Source organism: Saccostrea echinata, unplaced genomic scaffold (assembly GCF_033153115.1).
Source record: "Saccostrea echinata isolate AGI-Se365-2 ecotype Australia unplaced genomic scaffold, CSIRO_AGI_Sech_v1 ptg000030l, whole genome shotgun sequence".
NCBI lineage: Eukaryota > Metazoa > Mollusca > Bivalvia > Ostreida > Ostreidae > Saccostrea > Saccostrea echinata.
The window spans coordinates 8,341,240-8,362,033 of NW_026889779.1; the positions used below are offsets into that span (position 1 = coordinate 8,341,240).

Below are 20,794 nucleotides of genomic sequence, written 5' to 3' on the forward strand. Positions count from 1 at the left end.
CGATATAACGACCGATATCTCTGCACTCTGTGATCTGTTTTGGTTTCCCCGATACATTTAAATTTCTACGTAGGCGAGAGTTTTTATCAGCCAATGAGCGCGGCCAGCAGAGGGCTCTTTACATTACTGGTCACCTGTCTGTATATTGCGCATATCAGACAGGCAAGCCAGTCTAAAACGGATGGGGGTATTTTTTTCCCAAGATGACAGCTTTCGTCCCTTGTAGAGTTTATGTATATAAGTGTGGTATACGTCTTTTTAAAACGTGGTTTTTCTTGACTGAAAGTCTCTGATTCTTTATTTTAAGAACTTTTAAGTGTATTCAAAGTAGATTCAAAATTGTATTAATTTCTTTTACAATCAACATGCAACAATCTGGAAGACAATTAAGCCCCTATGATTTTTGTGTCAAGGGGGGTGTTTTTAAAAATTTCGATGAAAAACAAAACACAAGTTTTGCCAAAATTATAGAGTTATCTGTCTTTTGTTTTCCAAAATATGAAAAAGCATTCAAATGTTATAACTTTTGAAAATTGACTTGGAACAATACTATGCCTCGCCGGATGATGTTACAATCGAAATATTTTTGTACGACTTAACACACTGCATGTCATTCCGGAAGTTACATTTTACATGAGCGACTTTTGTCTTTTGAGTTCTATTTTTGGTGCCAGATAATTATATAGGTATTTGTGTCATTGTATCGTTTAGAAAAGCTTTAAATATATTGCAGCTAACAAAAACTCATATTCCAATAAATAAAACAAAATTGGTTAATAATCAAATGTCCCTCTTTTCCGTGTTTGGAATTGAAAGTGAAAGTATATATTTTAATTTTTCTAACATAACCACCCATATAAGAATGTGATTTTAAAAAGTATACAGTTATTTCATTGTATTTACTTTAGCTGTGAGTCTAGTATAGTCATGTTTATGTTGCTCGTTCATTATTGTAATTTAACGTCGTGGTGTTGACCTTCCTAGTTGATTATCGTATGCAGTTATGGGACACTTCCTTCTAGAAACAGTTCTGTTTAGTTCTTCGTGATTTGTTCGACCTTGTTACCGATAGTGGAAGTGCAGTCATATTAACTGAAGTTCGCTGTTGGTATGGTAAAATAAAAAAGATTGATACTTTATAGAGATGCCTTTAACTTGAGCCAGCCTCTCACTTCAATCGAGTGATTATAGTAAGTTAAAAAAAAAGTCAAAGATTGGAACATTAATTTTAAATCTACAAACATTTCCCTGATTTTTGACTGATTTGTATAGTAATATTTTGATTACAAAGACATTGCTAACTGACTTCTGACCCAAAACATGCATATCAGCCGTATGTCGAAAGATGCTAATGCTTTACACTGTACAATGAGATATCTAATTTAAGAAAATCCCCTTGCTTGAATTAATGTAGGGCCACAATTAAGCTGTGATATTTATATCATAAGATTCGAGTTAGAGTAAATTGTTTATTTACTGGAACTATATTCATGTCACATTTTCATACATCTGGGCTAATTCATGCAATTTTTGCTTAAACAAAGGGCACTGCCAAAAGCCTTTTGTGACCATATGTAAACTTGCATGAATCAGCTGAAGGTGTACCCTGTGTACAAGTAGATTATTGGTAAGTCATCATTTCATTTTCTGAAAATTTCCAAATATTATTCCTTTCAAATCCATGATGATGCAAAGTGCAGCCATCCAACTACCTGTAGTTAGTTTACACTTGTTAAATTCCTGCATTTCTCAGTAACCTCTTAGAAATTTTTGATGCATTTTACTTTGAGTCCAATCAGCTGTTTACTCAATACAAAAAAGACACAAGTGACATAACTCATGATTCAGAATATTAATGAAAATAAATCAAAAATCGATCATCTGACCATATTTTTAAACAATGGAAGATGGATTGGTCATATGTAGAAATCAAGTTCATTATTTAACAACAATTTTAAATTAAGATTTAAAAAAATGTAGAAACCAGTTTTTAAGCTGGTATTTTCACAGTGAATACAAATTTTTGCTTATATTTGCCCTTTTTTGGGGGGTCTTTTGAAGGATTTTATCGATTGCTCACCCAATCTTATATGTATAAAGAAACTACATTCAGCAACACTTTAATATGCTTATTTTGATGACATTTTTATAGGGCACATTATAAGTATTCCAGAGTGTTCCAGATTTTCCATAGATAAGTAGATAACACAATTATTTTTTCAAGAACTAGATCTTGGTCGCATATGTTATATTTGTTGGTCATTACAATGTCTGTATGTTTCATTGGAATTGTGGTAGCCAGGGAATTCTTTGAACTGGAACACAAAAATTTGTGCACTAATGTGCAGATTTCAAATTTCCTCTATTTTGTTGTATACATGTTAATACATAGAGATTGCTGCAATCAATATACAATGCATGTACTTAGGAATTAAGTCAATTTTGTTTTCAACCATTAGTTAAAATTTTTTTATTTCTGCTTATCCACAAAGTAAAGAGATGCAAATTTGAATCAATATCTTAAAGTCATGTATGGTGTATTTTATATAAGTTCAGACTTACTAAAATTAAAAAGATCTTTCTATTTGTTTTATCACTTTATATGAAGATAAGACTTTCCTGTAAATTACACAATTTAAATCAATCACATTTCAAAGATATTAGAAATTTAAAACAATAACCAATTTATTTACCGACTCTGCAATATTTAACAGACACAGTTTAAAATCAATTTAACTATGGAAAGATGAGGTTATTCAAGTTCAAAATCCGTGAAAATTATTTTGATTTGAACGTAAATAACATATATGACATTTATCTAAACTCAATCTCATTTTTTTTCTTTAATATGGTATTCCATATATAGCTTTAATCAAATTCAGGATCATTTAATTCAATTACTCAATTTTATGTTTCTCCTGGTGAATGTGTGTGTTATGTTATGGTAAATTCTCTTGTAAAACTATGCCATGCAGATGCTTATATGAGATGAATTCCAACTTTAAACTGGATCTTGTGGAAAATATGATAATAAAAGAATATCTTTCATCTCCTAAAGTATACTTTCAAATCTCTCATTGTCTGCTTAATTTTCAGCAGATTACCAAGGGAACTAAGATGGCATCACCACAAGTAATAGGCGGCTACCCCGTAGAAATATTTACCAATGAAAGCTTTGACAGGAAATTTTTGTGCAACCATTGTTCATTAATTTTGAGAGACCCTGTACAGAGCTACTGTGGTCACAGATTTTGTCGCTCCTGTATGGAAAGCATTATTAGGTAAATTCCTACAATTTGATTAAATCAATATTAAAATTTGAATTAATATGATATATTTTTTTCAAAATATTTTGTATTTTTATGCAATTGTCTGTCTCTTAATAATGCAAAAAATTGTGTTTCTGTTAAAAGCATGGAAATGAAAAGATTTTTTTTCATCATCTTAATGTATAGCACACAGGTTTCTTAAGTTTAACTTCTTTAAAATAGAATTGCAATTGTCATTTGGGAAAAAAAAGAATACCATTACATAACCATTACGTGACCAATACTTTGATTTGTATGAATTAACCATTTATAGTATATAAGAAGGTTTTCTGAAATTCAACTTCATATTACCTATGGAATTGTTATAAGATTTAACCATGTTATTGGAGATGTGATTTTAAAATGATTTTGGGTGGGTTATGAACTGTAATAAAAGTTGGTATCACAAGGATATCAGCAACCTCGTTTAAAGTCAGTATTTTGTAATTCTGTGGTTGTTATAATGACTTTGTTAGGAAATATAACCTATCATTGGGTCATATTTTGGCTGACATTTTTTATACCAATTGCTAGGCCTTTTGTTTTTATACTAAATCTGACTACGGAATTTTCCATCTACCTGATCATTACTTAGGGCTCATCGTAGGTGTGACAGTTGACAGGGGATGCTTACTCCTAGTCAACTGATCCCACCTAGAATTTCAGAGGGTCCATGTTTTATGCCCTGTTCACAGATTTGTATTGTTTGTAAATTTTTGAAATGGATCACAGTCTGTTTTCTTCACTTTTTTTCATTGATACAATATAAAATAGAATTTAATGATTTTATCTTCTTACAATTTTCCTTTCTTATTGATTAGTATCCTGTGACATTCTTACCAAAATATTTTATAAGGAATTTTAGCTCACATTAGTCAAAGGCTTAAATATTTTTTCTGATCAAAGAGTGTTTGGCATCTGTCTGTCTGTCATGCTTTCAACTCCTCCAGAACCACTGGGCCAATTTCAGCCAAACTTGCAACAAAGCATCCTTGGGTGAGGAATTAAAGATTATTCAAATGAAGGACCACCATGCCCTCTTCAAGGGGGAGATTAATTAAGAATTACTGAAAATTTTAAAATCTTTCAAAAATCTTCATCTCAGGAACCACAAGACCAGAAAAGATGAAATATATATGTAAGCTCCATTACATAGTGTAAATTCAAGTTTGTTCAAATCATGACCCCCTACCCCATAGTAAAGTGAGGCCACAATGGGCAATCAAAGTTTTACATGTGAATATATAAGAAAAGGTCTTTGAAAATCTCCTTCTCAAGAACAGCAAAGCTATTAATTGCATATTAATATGGAAGCATCCCCAGGTAGACTTAGTGTAGATTCAAATTTGTTCAAATCATGGCTCTTGGCAGTAGGATTTTGCCACAATAGGAAATCAAAGTTTTATATATTAATATTTAAGAAAAAAAATCTTTCAAAATCTTCTGAAGAAGAACGGCAAGGCCATGACTAGTCATATTAATATGGTAGCATCCACAGATAGTATAGATTCAAGTTTGTTCAAATCATGACCCCCATGGGTAGTAACATTAGGTGATCAAAGTTTACGAAAGAATATGTATAATAAAAAATATTCATAAATCTTCTTCTCAAGAATAGCAAAGCCATGATCAGTTAAATTTATATGGAAGCATCCTTAGGTAGTTAAGATTCAAGTTTTTTTTCCAATAATGGCCCCTGCAGGTAGGGTGGGGCCACAATAGGAGAAGTTTTTACTTAGAAATATAAAGGAACATTCTTAAAAATCCTTCCTCTAATGAACAGTAGGGATGAAACAATATGCTTTTTTCACAATATGATACATACAGTATAATTCTGTCATGGTACAGTTATTTCCGATACAATACATTTGATTGAAGGAAACAAATTCAAAGTTGTTTTTTTTTTGTCTTGGTTCACTACTAAAAGCAGTAACTTAATTTGCATGCAGATTGACTAGAAGAGATTGACTAGTTAATGATTATTGTACAAACTCTAAGTCTTCAAGAATCACAATTTTTAAAATACTTAGTGTTTAATCATGCTGTGTAGCCTGTTTTACAAATGCCAAACCAGAATGAAAAACGATCCTGATCAAAAAGAGAACCGAACGCAAATGGAGATTTTGTTCTAAATCCATGTATCAAATCAACAAAAAATACCACGCTGAAATAAACTGGCGGTGAACAGTTTCACTCCTAATGAACAGCAAAGCCATTATTAGTCATATCAATATGCAAGCATCCTCGGGTAGTTCAGATTCAAGTTTGTTCAGATTAGCCCTCAGAATAGTTGGAGGCTACTACTGAGGATCAGAGTTTTGCAAGAGAGAACATGCATATAGGAAGAAATCTTTTCAAGACTGGAAAAACCACTCTAAATCATATCAATAAGCAAAATATACCTTAGTTGCTGTGAATCATTTTTTAAAAAAAAAATTATGATCCCTGGGGTTAGGGTTGAGCTGAAATCAAAAAATCCAAATTTTACCCAATTCTTGTACAAGAAAAAAAAATCTTCTCCAGAATAGCAGGATCATGTTGATTGTATTGATATTGAAGCATCCCATTGTTGTCTGGATTCAACTTTGATTCAATCATAGCTCCCTTACGACCCTTAAAGCTAGATTTTGGTCCACAATATGGAGTCAATTATGAAATTAAAGAGGGAAATTTAAAAAGAAAACCTGCTGATAAAGAACAGCAGGGCCAAAGTGACTCAGGTGAGCATGTAGCCCATGGGCCTCTTTTTTTCAAATCAGATCTAATGAGCAAGTAAGATGCCAATCCTGTATTGAAGAAGGAACAATGGATGAAGAATATAGTATACTGAAAATGGATCAGGTCAGTTGTTACTTGTCAGGTTATATTAAAAATACACGAAAGAATTGGTTTTTGACTTCATTGTTAAATATACATGTAGCAAGACTCAAATGAAGTTTTAATATACATGTACATAGATGTTTCCTGACAATGCTGTTCGAAGAGAAATGGGAGCCATGCCAGCCAAATGCATCAACCCAAAATGTACTTGGAAAGGAACTTTCAAGCAGTATGAGGTCAGAAATTAATGTCATACTGTAAAATCACTTATATTTGTGAGGTCAAATTTTCATGGATTAAGGAAAAAAATATTGGTTTATGGGCATTTGATTTCATGGTTGAAGAAAAAACATACGACTATAGGTTGAAATTTTAACATTTCAAGGAGAACATGAATTTGTGGATCTCTTCATACCACAAAAACTGCAAAAATTAGTGAATTCATGGTTATCTAGAAGTTTAGAAGTTTAATCTGAATCGATAAACTTGCACTTGGACAAGTAGCCACGCAGCCACTAGTCCTCTGAATGACGGATGCAAAGTAAACTTTTTCTTTTAATTGATTTGCTTTCAGGGTCATATGGCAGAATGTAAATTTAAGCCAGTTCCTTGTCAGCAGTGTGGAATGCCTATTGAACCTCAGGCTCTGCAGGATCACATGACTAAGGAGTGTCCAAAACGGAAGGTGGCTTGTAAATATTGCCAGTCAGAGATCACTATGGAGGACGTGGAGGTTTGTGAAACTAGAGGGTGGCTTTGTACTACATTAAAGGAAAAAAAAATATTGATATAAGAACAGACATAATGTAATTCTTCTTTTGATAATTATTGTTTCCCTCTAAAAGGGGGGATATGAATTTGGGTCTATCTATTATTTTGTCTGTAATACTTTACTTTCTGGATGAAATCCGTAAAATTCCTTTTGCTTTTGGAATAAAATTTTATATCTCCCTATGACATAAAGAAGACCTCTATTGGTGTTGAGATCATAGGGTCAAAGACCATGGTCAGTAACTCATCTACTGCTTAAAATGGTTTCCAGATGATAACTTAAGTTCTCTGAGAGCTTCTGCAATGAAACTTAGGTAATTAATGCTAACATAAAAAAAGACCCCTATTGCCTTGAGACTGAAAGATGAAAGATCAGTCACAAATTCATACATGTATATTGTATGAAATGGTACACTTTAGTCTCTAAAAGTCCTTTACCTTTTGAAATTAAATTTTATATCATAACTCCATATAAATTAAAGAAGAACTCCTTTTATTCTGAGGTCAAAAGGTCAGAGGCCAAGATTAAAAATTCACATACTGAGTAATTATTATTGCATAAATGGTTTTCAAATGATAGCTTTCCAATTCAGTTTGAGCTTTTGTAATAAAACTTAAGTTGTTGATGACTCTAACTTATAGAAGATTCCTATTTTTAGGACAAAAGGTAAAGATCACAAATTCATATGTGGTATGAAATGGTTTCCAGATTCACTTCAATACCTTTATAACTAAAACATGACCCCTGTTGATTATTAGGTGATAGGGTTAAAGGTCAAGGTAAAAAATTGTATAAAGCTACATTTAATATCTTAAAACTTCTTTCCTAAAGTGGGAAACATAAATTCCCTCATTAGTTTGCTGTAATTTGTTTGAGTTGCTTGACATATTAAAAAATGGGTTTTCCTTGTCATTTTCTTACAGAAACATAACTTGGAATGTCCAAAATTCCCAATCAAATGTGATTCTTGTGGCAAGAAAAAAATACAGAGGGACAAGGTAATTCAGGAGCTTATGACTAAATATGTATGCTAGTGAAAAGAATTAATGTAAATTTTGTATGGACAAAAATCTGCATAATTTACATGTACTTATACATTACTTGTACAGATGCAGCATCACATAGATAAAGAGTGCTCAAACCAGAAAGTTCCCTGTCTTCCAGACTGTGGGGATGTAAGTGTACTGTGAAAATAGAGGATATTCACATGAGTGAAAATATAAAAATGAGTGAATAAATTCCACATCCAAATACAAAATATTGAATTTTCTGTTTATTACATTTTACTTTGATTTTCCCTCTGCCTTAACACAGTGTCATAGGCTGTGACGCATAGTTTAGCGGTTGAGATGTCATAAATAGCTTAGCAGTTGTGAGATTGAAAACATTGTAACATGGATTTTAGCAACTCATTTTTTGGAATTTGACAGTTTTATTGGTTTAGCTACTTTCTCTATCTTATGACAGTCTAGAAATTATTTTTTACTTACTTTGATATCCTTTTACACTGTGACAGAATATCACTTTGGTACCCTTTCACATTGTGAGAGAATATCACTTATTCATAAATAAATCACAGAATTTCACTGTTGAAATTGTAATAAAACAAGATTCTAGGTGAAGCAGTTGGTCAGTTACAGCAAACATAGAGTACAGGACAATCCATGAATTCTTTTGTGATGAGCAAGAAAGGTTTTCTATGTAAAATTTTTTCTCTTTAGATAAGCAGAGACAAGTACGTGGAACATCTGGATAGGAAGCCTGGAATACATATACAAGCCCTGGTGGAAAGACTACAGGAATTTAACTCAAGACTTCAGTCTGCTGTTGTCCAGACTGACCTTGGTCAGTTTATTTCACACATAACTGAACTCAAACAGAAAGTACAACAACAGGATCAGCAAATTCAGGCCTTACAGACCTCAGGTCCAGCTGGTGGGGGGACCTCAGGGGATGGGGATTCCAATGTGGTAAGGGCAAAAGTTCAGGCTCTTGAGTTAAAAACGGGGACATTTGAAGGCATTGTTACAACTCTACATAGAGAAATTGAGCGTTGTATAACGGCAATAGAGAATGTGGAAAGGAACAGACAAGGAGACAAACAAGTTATAGAAAATCAAGAAAAGAAAATCAGAGCCTTGGAAAGAAATATTTCACTCAAGGTGGGTTCAAATTTAGTACATTGGTAATTTAGCAGCATAGATTAATCAGTATTTTACCACAGTAAAAATTCATTAAGTTTATACTTATGTTTATGTACTGTACGTGTACATAAATTGACGTATTCAAAATTTAGTGCAATCATTGGGTATTGAGTGGTTGGCGTAATCATGAATTAGCGCTACACACGTCCACCTCATATTTTTATGCCCCGCCATGAATATGGCCAGGGCATATAGTGTTTGTCATGTCCGTTTTCCGTCCTTCCATCCTTCAGTTCTTCCATATGTCTTTAGCTCTGTTCAAAGCTCAGTTTCAAAGAAACTATACAAGATATTTTTATCAAACTTCATATGCTGATAGATATTGATGAGAACTATGCAACTGCATCAACGTTTTTTTGACCTTGACCTTTCCTTTGACCTTGACCTCACTTTTCTTAAATTGGTGTTTAGCTCAGTTTTAAAGATGCCATTCATGATAGTGAAATCAAACTTCATATGTTGATGCATACTGATGTAAGCTATTCAACTGCATTAACATTTTTTGACCTTGACCTTTCCTTTGACCTTGACCTCACTTTTCTTAAATTAGTGTTTAGCTCAGTTTTAAAGATACCATTCAAGACAGTGTAATCAATCTTCATATGTTGATACATACTGATATAAGCTATTCAACTGTATCAACGTTTTTGTCCTTGACCTTTCCATTGACCTTGACCTCACTTTTCTTAAATTAGTGTTTAGCTCAGTTTTAAAGATACCAGTCAAGATAGTATAATCAAACTTCATATGTTGATACATACTGATGTAAGCTATTTAACTGCATCAACATTTTTGTCCTTGACCTTTCCTTTGACCTTGACCTCACTTTTCTTCAATTAGTGTCAAACTTCATATGCTGATACATAATGATGTCAGCTATTCAACTGCATCAATATTTTTTTACCATGACCTTTCCTTTGACCTTGACCTCACTTTTCTCAGTTTGTGTTTAGGGTGAGTTAACCATGCATCGGACACATACCTTGCTTCGGACAACTTTAAGCAGTAAACTTTCATTGAACCTGAGTCTCCCCGTGTTTTAACTTGTTTCTGTCTTAAAGGTGAAGAATTAAACTTTTTAATGATGCTGATTTTTATTTTCATGTTGTGATAAAAATACCACAAGAATGGCCTTGAAATTATGTCATATTTGGCATCATCAAAGAGGAGTAACCAGAATTTTTTCGATTTTGCAATTTTTAGAGTTGTCGTTCTTTTAAATAGACGTCAACCGAATGGGTCAGACCTGCGTAAAATTTGTCAATGATTGATAATTTTACAGAAATTTTTCAAAAATTTTACCTCAGTGTTTGTATAATATTTTTTAGAGTTGTTTTTATCTAGTATGTTTATTTCACCGTACATCAGACACAAATTAACCATGCATCGGACACTTTCCAATGCATGGGTAATCACTTCCATTTTCATGTAAAACCCAAATGACAGCTGTTTTTTACGGAAATAGAAAATAGACACTCTAAGTTTTCAGTGAAAATACAAATTATCGATATATGACGACTAGAAGTTGTCTCAATTTATTTCTTTAAACTAGATGATAATAACCCACGAGACAAAGGCACGAGTTGCCATATTACTAGCATTGTAAAGCCTGTCTAAGGCGATGTGATGCAACTAAAATCTCTTCACATTTGTGAATCGAAATAGTCATTTAAATTTAATTAGAAGGTTAATTTTTAAATAAAAGATAAAAATGTTTCGATTTCAATAATCTTAAAGCACCGAGATTAAAGTATAATATTTTTCTGGTTTAAATATCGTGTGTCCGATGCATGATGAACATTGGTTTATTTCGAAAAAATCGGGTTTTAATGATATTTTCTTAATAAATAGGACACGATTGTGTCAAAAATTTATATTTTAACCACATACTACATGTTAAGTTCCATTTTGATAATATTTGGTCGGTAGCGATATCACTAGAACTTGCTGAAGTGCGAGGGTGTCCGATGCATGGTGAATTCACCCTAATTCGGTTTTAAAGAAACCAGTCATAATATTTTTATCAAACTTCATATGCTTAAACATACTAATGTAACCTTTTCAACTGCATCAACATTTTTTGACCTTGACCTTTCTTTTGACCTTAACTTCATTTATTTTAAATTAGTGTTTAGCTCAGTTTTAAATAAGCCATTCAAAATATTTTTATCAAACTTAATATGCTGATAATTTCCTGTGACCCTGACCTTTTCTTAAATTTGCATTTTGATTAATTTTAAAGAAACCATTTAAGATATATTTATGTAAGCTTATGCACTTATGCATAATTTGGTGAGAATTTATCATCTACATCCAACTTTTTAGATTTCAATTTCAATTTTAAAGAAACTATTCAAGATATTCTCATCAAATTTCATACACTAATGCAAATTTTCATGTTGCATTATTAATATACCCTCGGCGGGGCATTCATGTCCTATGGATATATTTCTAGTTTACATTTGTGTATTTATAAATGATTTTTTTAGGGTATTCATGAATTAGCGCATTGTTATCCACGCCAAAGCCGCTAAAATATGAAGCCCACTTTTTAAAGTACACATACAGTATGTAATTTCTGAAGAGAGTAAAGTAAAGCTTATTAGTGAAGAACACCAACCTTCCCATCTATATGCCTGTCATACTCAATTGTATAAAATGTCTTTTCTGGGGTGTGTTCTCATTCCTGGTGGTGCAGTACTATTTGTATCTCAACTAGAGCATCTTTAGATAATTTTGCTTTAATATTGAACAAAGTTTCTAATTTAAAGGCCAATGTTATTCTAGAAGATTTTGCAAATGCTTTGTTGGCAGTATATTTTCTCTTCCCTAGGTTTGGTTATCATTCCTGAATACATTATTCATAGAGTATCTTTGGGTATTGAGAACAGGATTTGATCAGTTCAATAAATTGAATAATTATGCTTTGTCATTTTAGTAACTTGATTTTCGTACAGCTTTTGAAGTAAGCAATTTTGTGAAAATTAATTGTAAACTTTGATTTCTCTCTAAAGGATGTTGCTTTAGCGGAACAGGAACTAAGAATCAAGACACTAGAATTGACAACTTATGACGGGACGTTAATCTGGAAGATCTCTGAGTGGGGAAAGCGTCGATCTGAGGCCCAGAGTAACCAGGTCACAAGTTTATACTCCCCCATCTTCTACACCAACAAGAATGGCTACAAGATGTGTGCCAGACTGTATCCCAATGGAGACGGTATGGGGAAGAACACACACATGTCCATCTTCTTTGTTGTCATGAGAGGTAAGTTGTCTCATATACATGTACATTGCAATTGTATATTTCTCACCAGGAAGTAAGCACTCTGTAATTGAAATATTGAAAATTGTACTGAAATGGTATCGAAAACTAATGAACAATTCTTAATTGACTGAGTACTATAGTAAATGGGTCCCTTACATAAAGATATGTTACATGTACATAATACCTCTGGTCAGTGTATTCTTACGAACATATCTGTATTAAGAATGAGTTTTATGGATACATAAAGACAATATTTAATATTTTCAGGTAATTTTGATGCCCTGCTGATGTGGCCTTTCTCTTACCGTGTGACTTTTATGCTTTTGGATCAAAACAACAAGGAGCATCAGGTGGATTCCTTTCGTCCTGATCCCAACAGCAGCTCCTTTAAGCGACCCACGACAGAAATGAACATCGCTAGTGGCTGTCCCCTCTTTATCCCCCTCTCAAAACTGGACGATCCTAGTCTAGCTTATGTCAAGGATGACACAATGTTTATCAAACTGGTAGTAGATGTCCAAGAACCACGCAGATAATCCGATAATAGTAATAAAATTAAAATCTGCTTCAAGATCATAGCATCACTTTCCAGCTCAGAGCTTACCCCAAAGCTCAGAGAAAAACTGGCATTAGGGCTGGCCATGCACAGAGAGAAAGATAATATGCTACCCACCATAAATGATATTTTTTTTTACAATTCTTAAAAGAAAACAAGATCTGTAGATAAGCCTGTCAGAAAAATTTATCTGCACGTATACAGTGATGTTTAATGATAATTTTCATGAGAAGTTCTACACCTTGATCAAGATATTGTGATGATGGAAAAAAACTGAAACTACAGAGTCCCCTCATACAATCTGGAAAAATACAAGTACATGTATTATTGAAATCTGGTACATGTAGTCTATTTATAGTGGGTAGTATATTGGCTTTTTAATGCTGTGGGGTGGAAAAGTGCAGTGAGCCATCTCTTGTTGGAGTGTGCTCTTGATCACAAGTTTTTGAGCTTTTTAATAGTGAAGAAATAAAATTCTTTTTTGAATGACTTTTTAGGTAAATTTATTCAAATAAATAGACTGGAATGTTGCTTGCAATGGAAAATCATGAGATGTTTCATCATTTAGGAGGATGTCCCTTGTACAATTTCTGTGATTTCGCAATGTTTAGTTCACAAGGCCATTGCAAGTTTTTCTATGTTTAGCGTCCACCCATCTTTCAAATACCTACCTACCTATTCGCAGAAAACACACAACCCAAAAAGTGAAACACAAGCTCTATAGTCATAAAAATAACGTCATTCAAAGAATTTGATTTCATTAATCTTTTTTTCTCGTGGAAATATCTATTCTTCAGCAAAATCAAGGTATTAAATGCTTACAGTATTCCAAGTATGACATATTGTAGACAAATATTTAGAGAAATTGACAGAATTCAGTGATTTCGACCAGAATAAACAATTTCAGGACTTCTGATTTTGTTTGTTTGTTTTTTTTTCTGATATGGGGTGTCAAAAACCAAAGCGCACATAAACACTAACCATAGAAAAAACTTGAAATGGCCCAACTGTGAAAACACAAGGGATTGTAGTTATAATGACTGAATTCAATGGCACTGAAATTACCTTCCAAATTTTTTTTTAGAAAATACGGAGTGAACAGAATACAAAATGTGTATACAGTTTTTTATTTGAGACTATGAGGAACTGCCATATTGAAGTCATCTAAGATAGACTCTTATTATCTCCTACATGTGTACTCTGACTGAAAACATATTTCTTATTTCTTTGAATTGTTCAAGGAGCTAGACTACATGCCAGATATTTATCTAGACACTGTAAATTCTCATTATGAATTATTTCATTTGAATATAGTTCTTACTCATCTCATTGTGAATGTATCATTTAGAGGGTGGACTTTATATAAAGGATTTTATTTAGAAGTAGTATTCATTTAGTCATTGTAAAAATTTCATTTCGAGGTTCTCATCATATGCATATTTCTTGTAGTGGCAGTTCTTACCTCCATAAGAATTTTTCATTGCAGACTTATGCTTCTTTGCATTTGCTTTGATCTATCTGAACATGGATAAAGCGTACACTGAAGAGTGATACTCTAAGTGATACTCTAAAAGATAATTTGATACGTAAATATTGACTGATTTCAGGCAACAGTGATTATGTTAGCACCCAAGGGATGAAATATTGCCTGATGCGGAGCAGAGGGCAATATTTTTTATCCCGAGGGGCTGACGTAATCAATGTTGCCCGAAAACACAGTTGAAAATTGTTATATGAAACGAAAACAAATCAATAAAATAGTATTTTGTTTTAAATAAATAATTTGTATCGGTGCATTATCTGCAATTTGATTGTAGACTAGTGCTAACAAATGATTGTGTTCCTTAGGTTTTTAAGTGTGATTTCTTGTTTTTATTTTTGGAAGTCGAGACAGTATCATTGCGTCAAAATAAATTAATATACTGATCAGAATCCAAATCAATAAAAATGTTGGAAAACTCTTTGCCGGCCAATAGTAAAAATTAACTGACCGTCAATATTTTTCGGAGGAGATGATATCGATTAAGCTGACCGTTTCTCTATATAGAGAATATAGAGACTCTTCTTTACTGAAAATCACAATAGATATTTATTATTATACCTCTGTAAATTTTTTTTCTTCATAAAAATATGATTAAAAGACCTGCAATATTTTTGTTTTCTAAACAGCCCCTATTGTAAAATAGTTTCTGTGCTATTTGCCCCTGGTGAAATAGTCCGCGAACTATTCACCGGCAGCATTTGATTTTCCTCGCTTTTTATCTTGGAACTTTTCTGGTTTATCCGGATCAAGATGGGACACAAAAAAGTCTGCCTCGATATAATAAAGCACATTTATAGTGACTATTTGGACAGTAGCAAGTTTATTGTCCCCCAAGACCGCAACTATTTCCTGAGGCTCATAGCCAGTAAACAGGTGTATAATAAATCATGGCATATTCTCGATCCCCTTTGCTATGGCTAACTTTTTCAGAACATGCTACACTTATGTCATTTTCTTCTATTTATAATTAAAAGGTTTATTCTTAATTTGTTGCTTCTTGTAGGCTTAAGAAAGTTATCAATATCTTTTTTAACTTAAGGTTATTGTGTTGCAATAGTTTGTTTGTGTGTATTTTTTTTCTTACTTGTGGGCACTTAAGTTAAATATTACAAATTTTTAACCTTTAAATTTTTTCCCTAAAAAAGTCTAACATTTCCAACGCTTTACTGAATTGTCAAAAAAAAAAAAAAAAAAAAAAAAAAAAAAAAAAAAAAATGGATGTTTGACCACAAAGTGATATATTGGACCTACCTTTGAGATATTGGACCGCTTGCGTCACACTGTGGGCAAGATCAATTATATCATTTGCATTCGTTTGGTGTTCTACAGTTAACGGTATTGACCGAGTTTAAACCGCACTGTTACACCATGGAAGCCGACGGAAAATATGTCAAATAAGTGAAAGGTATAATAAAACATTAATTGACTAGGCTCTGACCCGACCCCTCGAACCAAACTGTTTGCCTGAGGCCATTAGGCCTCAGGCAAACAGTGTGGTTCTTGGGTCTGACAAAACGTATGTTGCCCTCAAACCCAGTCAATAACTGTATTTCATAATTTGTATAACCATTAAATTTAGTACTGTGGTTTGGAAAATATGTGTTTCTAATTATTTAGCCTTTCATTAGCAAGTTCTTGGTGATCATAGTGATTGTTATATTATATTCTTTTGATGTAAGGTTTTAGTAAACAATCTATGAACACATCTATCATTGTTTTCTTTATATGTACAAGGTACATGGGCAATTCAGACATTTTAATAGTTTGTAATAGTGTAATAAATTCTGATGTGAAATAGATATTAAATGTCGTGTGTATGTTGTTACAATGAACTGCCTTTAGTTAAATATCTTCGAGATATACAAGCTGGACAGCTTCTGAATGATTCGCTCACAAAACTAATACATGTATTCCTGAATATGACAGGTGGAATGGCCCTTTTGACTATAAGATATGATAATGCACCGAATATAATAAAATATAAATATGAAATAGTAAAAAATAAAATAAATTTAATTTTATACGTGAAAAGAAGAAAACACTTGCTGTGGCCTGTAACTCGACATTTAGATATATCCGAATATCGACGACGTATTGTCAATCAATTAACAATGGTTATTTCCATTCAAGATTATGTCGATACGATATATCCCAATGAGCTTAAAATAAAAGATACCACAGAGTCTGAAATATCTGTTTCATATTTCGATAGTTTATTAGAAAAAGACGTTAATGGTAATCTATGATAAACGTGATGACTTTAATTTAACAACCATCAACTTCTCTTACTTATGCAGCAATATGAATATACCTTCATCACCTGCATACGGAGTTGATTCGATACGCAAGAGCATGCTCTTCTAAAACGAGGTAAGTTATTGACAAACAAGTTGATGAAACAAGAATATCAGCAATCTCGTTTAAAGTAGGATGCCAATTTTGTCAATAATTCATATTCGAATATTCAATGAAAGTATTCGAATATATTCGAATATTCGATAAAATAAATAAAATCTGTTTTATTTTAAATATGCATCATCCTACTCTCATGAAAGGTTTAGCGTAGATATACATGTACTTATATTGGAAGTTAAATTGTATGAAGACTTTTGTAGGTTTAAAATAAGAAATTCCATTTGATATTTGTCAATGTTTGAAATAAATAATGATTTAAATGTAGAAAAGTATAATTTTAACAAATGAAACGTGTATTTATAGTAGCTCCAACTGAGGAACCAGTCGTCTGACAAAAGGCAAGATACTAGTAGTCGTAACGGTATACTGTTCAGATTTCAATACGTGTAATAAATTACAATTATCTGTCTGGATAAGAGATATGATTATTATCTTTGATACAGTGTAAACAAATATTTCAATAGACAATTTTCCTAGGTAATTAACTAATTTCCCGATAATGAATATAAAATTCAGGATTATTTACAACCCGAGATAATCAAGTAATTTACACATTTATTCTGAAATTGAGCCCTTTACAGTATTAATTACAGACGAATTCTATCAGACACTCATTCAATGATCAAGTAAATTTATTTTGATAAGTATACTCTTCACGTCTTTTAGACATTCCAAGAAAGTTTATATTTAATCAATATTTATTAATCACGGTACTTCTTTTAATGAAAATGTGTATAAAACCGAATGTTCGAATCTTAAATTTATATTCGAATATCAACTCATCGAATGAATATTCGAATGTTCGAATATTCGTTGACATCCCTAGTTTAAAGTCGTCATTTCGTAATTCCTATGGTCGATACAATGGCCTTGTCATCAAATACAATTTATCATAAAGTAAAATGCTGACTGACGTTTTCATACTAATTGTTAGGCTATTATTTACACACTGAATTGTCGACGGGTTTTTTTTCGTTATTTCCCGATCATGACAAGGAGCACACGGGGTGTGTGACCGGTCGGCAGGGGATGCTCACTCCTCCATGGCACCTGATCCCACCTCTGGTGTTTTAGAGGTCTGTTTGCTTTGCTCCAAAATTTGTATTGTTTAATGTACTTTTGAGCTTGAATACTGTTCGTTACTTCCATACATTTCATTCTTATCGTTTAAGGTTGAATAGGTATGCCGTATGGTTGTGTTGACTTGTTATTTTAGTGTAGATTGTCAAGTACATGAAGTGACCATGGTTCAAGTGTCTTAGTCTGATCAATTAAGTTATAATTAGTTAAATGATATTGTCCTTATTATATGAGTGGTTTATGATAGTCAAAGTTCACTTACCAAGTGGTCATATATTTAACAAGAGGCTCAAGGCCTTTAACGATCACCTGAGTGTAATACAACACTGTAAAGGATTCATAGAAGAATAAAATAAAACAAACTGATAAAATGCAAAAGAAATGGGATGACCAGGGAACAAAATAATTAGTCTAGTAGTCCATAATAAATCTTAATTAGATCTATTTACTTGCCTGTTCTTGGCGCGATTTGTCACCGTCCCCACAATGACAAGGGGTCCTGAGTCAACACATTGCTGTAGAGCCGCTGACAAATTCATTCGCTTTTTTAAGGGCAAAATTTCACAAATGGGGTTAGATATCCTTGTTTATTACATCTTTTTACTCTGTTTAGTACCAAGATATCCAGGAGCAGAGCAATTTTTTTAATTAATGCATTTTTACTATACATTCAACACATCCCCCACCCTAATACCAGAATCCCTGATCCAGGGGCCATGAAATGCACAATTTTGAAAGTGGCACTCTCGCTTATCATAACTTTGCACTTTGTTTGTTAAATACCCATGAGCAGAGCAAAAGATTTTCAAAGAAATAATGTATTTTCACTATATACTCAATAGACCCCCCCCCCCCCACACCACCACCAACACATAAGCAAATAAATGCATTTTCACTATATAATTAATAGAGCTCTCCATCCGACCCCACCCCCACCAGAACCTCTGACCCTGGGGCAACAAATTCACATATGCACCCTTGCTCTTCATAATTGTAAATATACAGGGGAAGAGGAGAATATTTATATATAGATTTATGCATTTTCACTATATGATCTAAGAGCCCCGCCATAACTCCAGAACCTTTGATTCTAGGGCCATGAATTTCACAATTTTGGTAGAGGACTCAATTTTTATAACAATCATGACAACAGTTCAACTGCTTGATGTCCAGGAGTAAAGAGGAAGATTGATTTTGATAGATTGCATTAATGTTGATGGTTTTAGCCCCATCCGTCAGGCCCCAGAGAGGCAAGGACCATGAAATTTATTGTATATAATCACAAATATTTATACCAACTCTTACGGGCGTCTGTGTATCCTTGGAAGGGGTAAAGTCATTTTTGGTAATTTTTACTAAATTAAGTGTCATATCTAAAAATCAGGGTGGTCCGGAACCCCCTCACCCTTCCCACGGCTGAGTCCGTTATGTACAGCGTGAACCGTCTTCGCTCGAGTTTTAGAGCAATAACATAGAATTCCTTCAACATTCACCTTTCTAGTCGAACTTTGGACTTAAAAAAATACCAGATACTGGAAGAAACCATTCTGAAGATTGTGAAATTATGACTGTGATAACAAAATAATGTCCTTTTTGAAGTAGTACGAAAAAGACACAACACTGGGGAAGGTGCATAAAGAACAATTTAATGATTACAAAGCAAGGAGCGGAATGTCTTGCAGGAACCAAGAACGCTTGTCTAGCACAAAGACTAACTGTATCCACACTTCATACAAATTTATACTTCTATCTACATGAAATAAGCATCATTACTTTTTAGTACTTTCACTCTAAGGTTTTTTTTTCTGACAAGTAAAAAATAAAGCAAAGAATTGTATTTGCAATTGCTTGCGCCTCGGTTGACAATGGTTTTCTTGGGGTGAAAATTTTCAAGGTTACCCTCAACTACATGATATATGCAACACTATATACTTATAAAAGTAGATACTGTGTAATCCTTAAAATTTATGTAGAAATCGTACTAAAACCCGCGTTAAAATCAATTAATCTTGGTGTACATGTCTGAATCAAATGAAACAAGACGTGTTTGTGAAACACTAATGCCCCCGTATGGCAGCTTATGGCGAAGGTTAAAGTTTCTCAAATGCAAGTCAAAATCCAGGCCAATGATAAAAAATGTTGATACCCAAAGAAAGGTCTTGTCTCGAGGAATACACCTGTGAAATTTCAAAGACCTAGATACAACTGTTCAAAAGTTATGGCGAAGGTTAAAGTTTTTTAAATAAAAGTCAAACGTCAAGGTCAAGGTCAAAGTGGCTGGTATCCAAAGAAAGATCTTGTCACAAGGATTACATATGTGAAGTATGAAAGCCTAGAACCAACCATTCAAAAGTTATGGCCAATGTTAAAGTTTTTCAAAAGTAGGTCAAACTCCTAGGTCAAGGTCAAAAGGGTCAAAGTGGTTGGTATCCAAAGGAAGGTCTTGTCACAAGGATTACATATGTGAAGTATGAAAGCCCTAGCATCAACCATTCAAAAGTTATGGCCAAGGTTAAAGTTTTTCAAAAGTAGGTCAAACTCCTAGGTCAAGGTCAAAGGGTCAAAGTGGTTGGTATCCAAAGGAAGGTCTTGTCACAAGGATTACATATGTGAAGTATGAAAGCCCTAGCATCAACCATTCAAAAGTTATGGCCAAGGTTAAAGTTTTTCAAAAGTAGGTCAAACTCCTAGGTCAAGGTCAAAAGGTCAAAGTGGTTGGTATCCAAAGGAAGGTCTTGTCACAAGGATTACATATGTGAAATATGAAAGCCCTAGCTCCAACCATTCAAAAGTTATGGCCAAGGTTAAAGTTTTTCAAAAGTAGGTCAA

The 20,794-nt window shown here is 33.1% G+C and overlaps 1 protein-coding gene across 1 annotated transcript; it reads left to right on the top strand.

Annotated features, from left to right (window-relative positions):
- The first annotated feature begins 608 nt into the window (after positions 1–608).
- Positions 609–15,606, top strand: LOC133197210 (TNF receptor-associated factor 2-like). The gene is made up of 10 exons (XM_061333125.1): positions 609–686; positions 3,097–3,281; positions 6,068–6,149; positions 6,266–6,364; positions 6,703–6,861; positions 7,824–7,898; positions 8,010–8,075; positions 8,622–9,062; positions 12,119–12,371; positions 12,639–15,606. The coding sequence occupies exons 2-10, from the start codon at positions 3,118–3,120 to the stop codon at positions 12,905–12,907; spliced, it is 1,608 nt and encodes a 535-aa protein (XP_061189109.1). The 5' UTR covers positions 609–686; positions 3,097–3,117; the 3' UTR covers positions 12,908–15,606.
- The last annotated feature ends 5,188 nt before the right edge of the window (positions 15,607–20,794 follow it).